Below are 10,954 nucleotides of genomic sequence, written 5' to 3'. Positions count from 1 at the left end.
ACAAGAGAGACTTAAGCCTTATCTTTAGAGATGTTTATAAGACGAGACAAGTAGAAATTCAACTTGTAACATCTTGGACGAATATGACCCTTTTTTCCACAGAAATGGCATATACGAATAAATTTTGCTGTGGCTAGAGAATTTTTTGAAGTAGCAAGAAATGATAAGCTAATGGGAGGCCCTTTTTGAGATGGACTTGGGAGATCTTTCTTTTTGATAGCCAATGGTTGATTGAAACCAACTCCATGTTTCTCTCTAGCAAACTGACCAATTCCCATCATGTTGTCAAATAAATCTTAACCAACAGTGTATGTCTCAATGGTTTTATTAGCATAGTCCAGCTTTTCTTGCATTTCTTTTAGAGCAACCCTCTTCTCTTCAATTTCCAAAGTAAGAAATCAACTTTTCCTAACAAGTTCCTCCTTTCTTCTTCGAGTTCTCCCATTTTAATCTCCAGACTTTTAGCTTTCTTTATCACCCTAACCCATTGATTGTACATTTGTTCATAGGCAGTTTGTTGGTCCAAGTCATCCTCATCGCTACACACTCCATCTGAGTCAGTGTCTGAACATGGTGTTTCTGATGTCTTAACAGTGAAAGCAACAAAGTTTTCTTCCAAATCTGAACTATCCTCTTCTGCAGCTTTTTGATCCTCTTCACTGTCACTCCAGGTTGTTGCCAGAGCTCTCCCCTTTTTCTTCAAAGTGTTTGCACACTCAGCCTGTATATGCCCGAAGCCTTCACACTCACGACATTGAATACCCTTTGGATTTCTCTTTTCTCCCATATGAGTAGTCTTTCGAGGAAAATTAGGTGGTTTTCTTAAGTTTTCTCCTTTGAAATCATTGTTGCCTTTTTTAATATTGTTCCTTAGAAACTTAGCATAATTTTTTATGAGCAGAGCAACCTTCTCCTCATCTAAATTCTCAAGAGAATCTCCCACAAAAATATTTTTCGGCAACTTTGTGATATAAAGCAACTCCACTAGAAACCCTTTTTTCTTTCTTTTCTTTGGACCACCTTTTCATAGTGAGTTCATAGTTCTGCAGTGATCCAATCAGCTCATCCAAATCAAGGGTATCAACATCATGGCATTCCTCAATGGAAGTAACTTTTGACTTGAACTTTCTAGGGAGAGCTCCGAGCACCTTTCTTACAAGCTTGGAGTCCGAATAAGTTTCACCTAGAACAAAAGATTCATTAGTAATATCACATAATCTAGCATGAAATTCAGTGATAGACTCATCATCTCTCATAGTTAAATTTTCAAATTCAGTAGTGAGAGATCTCAATCTAGATTTTTTGACATTTTTTGTTTCTTCATTTTTAGTTTGCAACTTATCCCATGCATCCTTGGCTATTTCACAATTTGTTATAGCCTTCATTTGACACACAGAAACTACATTAAATATAGCATGAACTCCTTTAGAGTTCCAATTTGCCTTTTCAATCTCAGCCGTAGTCCATTCTGACACGGGCTTTTGCTTAGTGTCCTCACCATCCTTGATGGTAGGTGGAGTCCAGCCGTCAACCACGGCACTCCAAACACGCCCATCCATAGCTTTGAGAAAAGCTCTCATTCGAGCTTTCTAACAAGCATAGTTGGTTCCATCAAGCATGGGGGTCTAGTAGTAGACCCGCCTTCTTTGAAGCAATCCATCAAAACAAACACAGCAGCAAAAAAAAAGACCAAGAAAATGCAAAACACGGCAGCAAAAATAACACACTCACACAGCTCCTAAGGAACCAACTCACACGAAAACTAGAATAGAAGCAAATAAACTAACTAAAGACAAGTAAGGATCAATACACAAGCTCTGGTACCAAATGAAAGTTAGTTAACTAATGCTACTCAAATACTTAACAATTTACCAAATTAAAATCAGATTTGAATCATAATCAAGTGCAAGAAAAGATAAAAATGACACAATCATTTTTACATTGTTTAGTCATGATTTCTCACAACCTACTTCATGGGACCTTGTCCAGAGGTGAAGCAAATTCACTAAAATAATCAGAGTTATTACAATTACAAACAACAAAATCTCAAATTAAAACTCCCTTCTAATTTGATTTATAATCAACAAACAACTCCCTATTTTGTGAAAGTCTTCAAGCAACCAGCCTCCCACTGGTTTTGAACGTGGCTGGATTCCCTCTAACTGCTGGACTCCCTCCAGCTATTGCTCAAGCTCCCCTTGAGACTTGTTTTGAAATCCCTTCAAGTTTTACACCAGAAATCATAAGAAAAATTGGTGAGGAATCACCAAAATGCCATAGGCAATGAACAATGAAGCATCAAGAGCTTCAGACCTTTTACAAAGTGTGTTTCTTGGAAAAGACATTTTTTTGCTGCACAAAAAGGTCAGGGAAAAACCAAACAAAATAATATATATGCTAGGGCTAAAAATAGAAAACCAGCTAAACAAAACATATGCTGAAAATAGAAATCACGTGCTACTAGGCTTTCAGTATTATAACATAGAAACAATGTTTAAACATAAAAAGCAATGCAGGACAAAAAAAACTATTCTATTACATTAGTACTGGGCGTAAGATCACAAAAACTATACTTGTTAATAGATTATAGGAAGATTTGATTGTGATTTGTGATTTGTGATGTACTTATTACTTGCAGGAAGTTAATTAATTTTCTCTGTTGTGAGTAGTGAAAACCACCCAACACAAGTGATTATTAGTCCAGTAATTAGTGACTTTGGAAGAACTGATTAGCACTACTACTACTACTACTCCCAAAAGTTTGATCAGCTTTTAGGTCACAGTGGATCGTGCGGTTAGTACTGAAGACGTGAAGATCATGCAACTCTTAATGGGTCCACAGGCCCGTATATGGTCTCCGTACTCATTTATAAATAAAATATCTTCTGAACTGGTATAAAAATATATATATATATATATGTATTCATCAAAAACCTAATCTGAACTGTCTTGGGACTATAAAAAATTTGTTTTTATTTTTCATTATAACTAAAATATGTTCTGTCCATTAATAATATTTTTAATTTTGTAAAAATAATATAATAATAAGTTATTGCTTATTAATTGTGATTTTGTGACTAATCTTTGTATTTAGCCTAATATACTAATAATAACCGAAGGCATTTAATATGATAGATATGCAAAATATTTCATTTAATTGACATATGAAAAGCAATATTTTCTAAGATATATTTTATAAGATAGGTCATAGTCATAGGTTGACAAATTGGACCAAAGGGTAGCATAGAGATATAGAAGTTGAAAGGGTGAGAACAAAAAAGACCAAGTGCAAGTTGGTGGAAGCTGAGGTGGTTGTGGGACCCACACTTTGTTGAATGAGGCTGAAGAAGGTTCCGTGGGGTCCACCGCAAATGCGGCGAGACGCAGCATTGCTAGGAAAGAAAGCCAATTGGAGAACTTACCTCTCCACTCCCACTCTCACTCTCACTCTCCCCTCTTATTTTTTTTGTTTTAATTTTAAAAAAATAATAACAATAATAAATATTCGGTATAAATTGTGTGAGGTAATGAAGTGGTTCCCACCAACTTCCCCAAGATGGAGGAGGATGATGCCGACCCTTTCAAGTGGAGGAAACAAAGGAAGAAAAATAAATAATGATAAAGGATGAATAGGGTGTGGATTGTTTGAGAATCGAGAAAAAAATGAAAAAAAAAAAAAAAGAAGAAATAAAGGGCACATAAAAGAAAAAGGAAAAGAAAAAATCGACGCTGTCAATGGACCGTACCGATGTGCCTTCCATTGGCTAAAATTGAAGCACAGTTCCGCAAAAAAAGACTTGTGGGTCCCAATGCTCATTCTAACTACAAAATTAACCTCTCAATTTTGATAAGTGATAACAAAAGAAGAAAAAAACTGAACAAGTGCTGCTACAATCGAATGTGGGTGGAGTGAAGTTAACTCGGGCCATATATGGGGCCACTCTAATGAATGGCCGAAAGATACGACGGTTTTATGGGTAGAACAATAGAAATATATCAACTTTTATACTAAACATATCAATTTTGATACTTAATAATTTTATTATGTAATAGTTTTGCTGTATAAAATATTGTAATAGATACGTCAATTTTTATATATTTGGTATATGGTTACACTAATATACTAATGTTTATTTACTTGAAATAAACAAAAAAAAAAAATCGCTCCATCATTTTGCTGCAAGAGCTTCCAAAATCACAGTAGCATAGGAATAATTTTAGTCATTATTATTTTAATTAATATTTCCTGAAAAGTAATATCCATATACATATCCACTGTTTTGGTTTCAAGGGAATCACAGCCACAGAGTCAGAGTTGGGCAGGTGACATAAGCTCTAATATCAAAATCCGGCTCTTTCCGTGCTCCAAAAGCCGCATCTTACACTCACAGGCACACGCACCAACAATGTAAGCGAAAAGCTCCGGAGCTATTTGTTCTTTTGGGGATTTTTAATGGCTCTCTCTTACGTAAACAATTATTAAACACCTAGACAAATTAGAAATATCCAGTCACTTGTATTATCCACTACCACTACTTTGTGTATCTATACACACTTTCGTACAATATATATGAGTACAGAATTGAACAAAATTTCATTTGTGGTTTCTACTTCAACTAGTTTTCAGTCAAAGTATCACTGTAAAAATAGGGAATAAATAGATCCGGTCACTTTTCTTTTAGCAATTAAATTTATCTTTTGATGATTGTAACAATGGGCAGAGCAAAACTCATTGTTGGGAGAAATTAAATGATCTTAATTCATGTAAGACATTTTGAATGATGCGAAACACATTATTGGTACGTGGTCCCAAATTGAAGTATTAGTTTTGTAAAAAATGGTACAAATAGATCAAAAGGGGAAGGAAAAAAAAAATTGTCCCCAATTATGCCTGCACTAGTTGATGTATTTTTATTTTTATCTATATAACTCAACTAATCCTTGATAAGGTCTAAGAAATGGATTAAGTCAAGAATTTTTTGAATTAAAAAATGAGTCCCTTTCTTCTTCTACTATAGTAGTAGTTTTGGAAGATAACAGCTTGAAACGGATTAGAATATTCGTTTTCTCTCGCTCATTCTATATAGCCCAACACTAATTATCTCTCATAAAAAATTTCAGTTCTAGAATTTTTACTTGTTCGTCCTTGTCCAATTAATAGAGGTTGTGTAATATCAAAGAACTGAAGTAATTTAAGTGACTAGTTCTTGTTTAGTTTACTTTGATTTTGAATTATTTAAAATTTTAATTTAAGATTCGTACATAAAATATATATAATGGGTTTGGCCTCTGGGACACAATATGAGTCAGTGCCAACACGTTTTTGGTATGACTTTGTGCCAACATGTTGTGCAGGTTGATATAAGTTACGGAGAAAGTACAGTAGGTCTAAAGTGCCAATCTCACCCCAACTTAAACAAAATTTAAACTCCTAATAGATCCATTTTAGACCAAAATAAAATTATTCAAATGCTAAAATAAATATAATAAAGTATGGAAAATGAAATTAGTACAATTTATTCAATGTCACACTAACATAGCTAAGAAAAAAAGCCACCGTCAAAATCTCATATTCCTCCCTTTTCTCTTAATAAAGACTAAGAAAGAGAGAAATCCTTTCGCCGGTAATTTTACAAAAACTCCCCGGAAACTAACTTCCGAAAAAGCCCTTCTCTTTCTACTAGTGAAAGATAAAGATAAAGATAAATTAGGGGAAAGGGGTAAGTAAAAAGAAGAATATTACACAGTTTAACCTCCGCGTCCGTGAACGTCCAACTCACGTAATTGACAGACAAAAAAAAAGAACATCAAAAAAAGCCATGGCTTGTTTAGATTAGAAGAAGAGGTTCAGGAGCTTTCGATCTCCACCAATTACGTTCTGATCAGCCAAGCCGCTATCAAAACAGGTGGTAGTCTCGGACTCCTCTGAGTTCATCGACGGAGAAAGCGGCCGGCGAACATCGGCTTTCCGTGCGGTCGGTTTCCCCGGAAAGATCGGCGTAAGGCGAAGGTCGAGATCGGCGGTGTTTCGTAGCTTAGCCGGAGAATCGGAACGTTTACGCTTCGGCGACAATCTGGATCGTGATGTCGAGAATCGAGAGCCTGAATTTGGATCTCGAACCTTCCAAATGTCTGTACAGGTTACTTCTGCCTCGGACGCCTCATCAGACGCGGCTGTAGGTGTCGTCGTCATCGCTCCTACGCCGCTACCGAGAAGTTCCGGCAGTGGCCGCAAAGTACCGCCGCGGAGTACGGTCTCAACAGCCGCCTGGCACATGTGCCAGTTTCCCGTCCAGAGTAGACCCACGGCTCCATTTACCGGGTTGACAGTTCGCCCACACGCTTCAAACAAAAGTGACTGAAACAACGCTGCGAAAGCAGATAACAGAAATCTCAGTATAAGTCACAAAAATTAAAGAACTTAAGTATATATCTATCTACCAACACGTATACTGTATATACCAGGTCTTTGAGATTCAGGGACGGCGGAAATGAAAGACATAAGGCCGGCACGGCCGAAAAACTTGGCTACAAATACGGTGGCGTGGCCTTGGGCTTCGGCGGTTTCGATCCACTGTAAGCAGGGTCTCAAAATACACGACTCACTGCAACCCTTTCGGAGAACACGGCATCCATTGCAGCTCATCTTTTTCTTTCTTTATTTATACTTATGTCTGTATTTGTATGTTCTCGGTTTCAGGTTCCACACTTCACATGAACACGAACACAGAGATTTGTTTCTTTGGGAGTACGAAACTTAGAAGCGAAAGTACTGGAGAAACGGAGAAACTGAAATTTCACTGGGCTGGAGCAAAAGAGGAAACTATATATATAAATAAAAGAATGTGGTGGGTTATGATGGAGTTAAGGTTAAGTTAAGAGCTGGGTTGGGTTCGAGTAAGGGTAGGTTAGTAATTTTGGAGTAGTGGAAGTAGTGGGTGGGGGCGTATAAAGTGTATTTTGGGGGTGTATTTAATGGTATTGTGGGTTTGTGGAGAGCCGAGAGAGAGAAAGCGGTGGGTTGGGATGGGTTTGTCGTTGTTTGGGGTTTAGTAATTGGTGTTTGTGATGTGGGCACGTTTGTGTGTGAGATTCCAAAGTCTTGGGCGCGAGCGGCTCCGTGTTTCCGCAAATGAATGTCTCTCCACCGTTGGATCCTTCTTTTTATTTTGTGGATATTGATGGTTGCTTTGCTTTTCAAGTTTCAACCCCATTATATTATTATAAAAAATATGTTCTTCAAATATAAATAATATACATTATTATAAAAAAATTAGGTCGAAATTATTCTAAATATTTTTAAAAATTTATAAAATACCCTAAATAACAACAATAAACACACTTATAAAAGAAACTGCGAACAAAATATTTCCCTGGTAAAATCTAGAGAAAATTTGCATTGGTGTAGCCTTTTTTGAGGTAGACCCGAAATTTTCCCAAAAGTATATATTTACACGTAAAATGGTATATTTGCTCCTTGTATTTTTCAATGGTGGTTTTCTTGCGTCACATAGTTTTTAAGCTTTTGGGTTTTGTTTTTTTAATTAAAAAAAGGGGACGTTTTCTTTCTTTTTTTTTTTAAATTATATAAAAAAATAAAAATAAAATTTGCATCAATATGGCAAGCACATGTATTAGGAGGACAATGGTTTAATTATATATACAAGTTGGAGATGGATATAATAATTTATGGGACTTAATGATTGAGGGCTTTGGTGCAAGATCGGGAAACACAAGCTTTGTAAGCGTTGTAGTTGGAAGTTTTTCTTTCTTTCTTTTTTTTAATAATAATTATTGTTGGAATAAATGGGAGACTGATCAGGTACAAAGTTGAAAAAATAAAAAATAAAAACACAAGAAGTGAATGCTACTTCCTAGGCTCTATAGGTCATACTATTTGAAATTATTATTCTTAGATTCATCTCAGATAGAGTTAGGGAGCTAGCATTAATGCTTTATCGAATTAATATTTAAAGATTCTAATTATATGATAGCTAAGCTAGCTAGCTCAAGGTCTCCTACCTAAGAGCATAGATTGGTACATAGTAGTGCTTTTTAAATTAGTTCTAATTTAAATTAGTGCTTTTTAAAGAAAAAAATTCTATACAAAAGAGTTCTAGTATTTTTTTCCCTTTATTTTTTAAGGAAAAAATAGCTATCATTCAATCAATAGTTTAATGGGTTACACTCAAAATTCAAAGAGTAACATATATCTTACAACAGAGATGATCCAAATAAGACAAATCAAATCGATTATAAACGGTGATTGAATACACCAAGAATGATGTTATCCCCAACAAGGGTAGATACAAACGTATAATCAATGATAGGAATGACCGATCCAAATTCCCAACCAAACAAAAAAAAATAGAATTTCTTTTTAAAGATCTTGCAATTAAGCAAGAGTGCTACAAATTGAATCGGTGACACGAGCCAACTGTGTACTGGCCAAGGGAATGATCATAAAGAAACGACAAGATGCCAAAGTCCCCATAGAACAAGATGATAAATACCATTATTACAATACTAAAACCTAACAAGGATATGTCCCGACCCTCACAACTAAGTACTCAATCTCACCTGGGTGGAAGTGTTGGTAACTGGTTTACTATGTGCTAGTAGCGGAATGCACGAGGTGGTGACCTCAGGAATGTCAAAAAAATTTATTTAAACAATCTTAAAATAATTTGATTTATTAATATGCAAACATTAATTAATTACGTAGAAAAAGATAAAGATTTACCAGTTGTAGAACTATCAATAATATTTGCTATCTTTTTGTAACTCATACAGACATCCAATCCAAAGTTGCATCCAAAATACTCAAATCAAGACATTTCAAGATGTATCTCTACACCTCAAGAAGTATGTAGGCACGTAGAGTTGTGGTGGGAATTTTGTGATTCACAAGATAATCTCAACACATTAGTTCTTGAATTTTGAGGTCTGAGACAATTTTCAGAAAGAGGAAAAATATTACGATATATTTCTCTCCCTGTGAAAAGCTTAATTTTTTCTCTCTATAATATTCTCTTGTTAAGCGTATTGTTATCTCTTCTGTGAAAACAATTTTTTTTTATGTGATAGATTTATAAAAAAATTAATTAAATTCAAAATTCAATTTATAAACCAATAATCTATATACTTATATAAAAAGGAGCTATAGTGAGGTTATATCGCTTCCTAGAATTATTTATGTATATCATTTATCTATTTTATCATAATTTGTGATTTTTTTTATTTAACAAAAGAATTAATTAACCATTTCAAACAGTCTCACATGGTTTACAAACCATTGTGGGCGTTTTCCTTTTATGAAATAAATAAAATAAATATCCAAGATACAATCTTGGACCTAGTCACATGCCAATCACATTGACTGTGATTGGCCTGTAACATAACCCTATTGCAAGATATGTGTATTAACCACTTTTATTTAATAATCATTTATTCAAAAATATTTCAACCTCATAACTAATCTTATCACAATAATTAAATTAATGAATAAATATCAATTCAAATTCAAATCAAATTTGAACTATCTAATTTATATTTTCACATTATTTAAATAAATAAAACTAATTAATTCAAAATTAATTATCTTAAATATTTAAATGGCATTTTCGAAAATAAAAATTTTATTAAAAAATATTATTTTCGAAAATTTAATTAATTAATTTTGAAAATTAATATATTATTTAATTAATTTATCTCAATTACATATTTGACCCTGAAGAACAAATTCCTTCCAAATATGTCATTTCCCTGATTTTTTCCAGTTTCAACTCTTACCTTGAATAATGTTGATAGAACCACCTCGGGGACCTATGGACCTATAATTTCAAGCTCCAATAAATTTAGATTATTAATTAAAACTTTTTAATATAATAACATTAATTTATTAATATCAATATTATTCCACTAATAATATAAGATTGCACTCTTGTAATTATAGACATTTATTTATTGAGTACTTTTTAAATATAAAAAGGGCACATTGATTTAATCATTACATACAATGTATTCCTCTATGAATGACTCATAATTAAAGTAGGGTTAAGATACCATTTTACCTCTTTAATTATATCTTGTTTTCTTAAGTACTATTTACTTTACTAGTGAATGTTAATTCATAAATTGATTAATGAATTTGAGCTCAATAACCTTTCAGTTCCAAAAACTAACCCTTAAGAGAACCATTATTCAATTCCTCTCAGAAAAGTATAGATTTTATATTTGTATATTATGCCCCCACTCCTTTACACCAATGAGTTCCCAAAACAAAATTTTTCAGCCTGATCATTTTGACAAACCATAACGAGCGAATCAAAGAACTCAAATGACATAAACAAGAGTTCATAATAACTTCAGGATTAAGATCGATTTGTATATGACCATCTTATTGATATATTTAATTAATACTTATAAAACAAACAATATTTAGTTAAATATTAATAACATATCGGATCTTGTTCATGTATAACCACTTTATACAAAATACATCCACTAAGATGTTCTACTGCATCAGTAATCCGGATCTAGATTACATGTATTCATAATACTAGTGAACCATACTTATAGTATTTAATTCAAAGATTTTATATAACTTTGTTTTACTGTGAACTATTTAAATTCGTTCCCTACAATCTTAATCATCTCGTACCAATACAAGATTCTAGTCACAATAACGAATTTAAGAATTTTCTGATATTCATATAATATTATTCTAATAATAATAATAATAATAAACAACCAATATATACAAAAATTCATTTTAAATAGTTATTTCATAAAATATTGTTCAACACACATATGCTTTAAATGACACAATTCCCAACACGAAGAAGGTCGCTAGCCTATGAGCTCAACCAAAAACCAAGCCTAGACACACCCGTCGTGGATCCAAACAACCTTTGGAGTCAAGGAGCCAACGTCCCCATGAACAAACCAAAGC

At 33.7% G+C, this 10,954-nt stretch overlaps 1 protein-coding gene across 1 annotated transcript; it reads right to left on the bottom strand.

The window, feature by feature from the left end:
* Positions 1-5,496: 5,496 nt before the first annotated feature.
* LOC133808158 (LOB domain-containing protein 37) lies at positions 5,497-6,810 on the bottom strand. Its single transcript, XM_062245854.1, has 2 exons — positions 6,463-6,810; positions 5,497-6,369 (listed from the first exon to the last, which is right to left on the bottom strand). The coding sequence occupies exons 1-2, from the start codon at positions 6,644-6,646 to the stop codon at positions 5,834-5,836; spliced, it is 720 nt and encodes a 239-aa protein (XP_062101838.1). The 5' UTR covers positions 6,647-6,810; the 3' UTR covers positions 5,497-5,833.
* Positions 6,811-10,954: the final 4,144 nt, after the last annotated feature.

Source organism: Humulus lupulus, chromosome 1, assembly GCF_963169125.1.
Source record: "Humulus lupulus chromosome 1, drHumLupu1.1, whole genome shotgun sequence".
Lineage (NCBI taxonomy): Eukaryota > Viridiplantae > Streptophyta > Magnoliopsida > Rosales > Cannabaceae > Humulus > Humulus lupulus.
The sequence above is the reverse complement of the archived record's forward strand: the minus strand, read 5'-3'. Positions and strand labels throughout refer to the sequence as shown.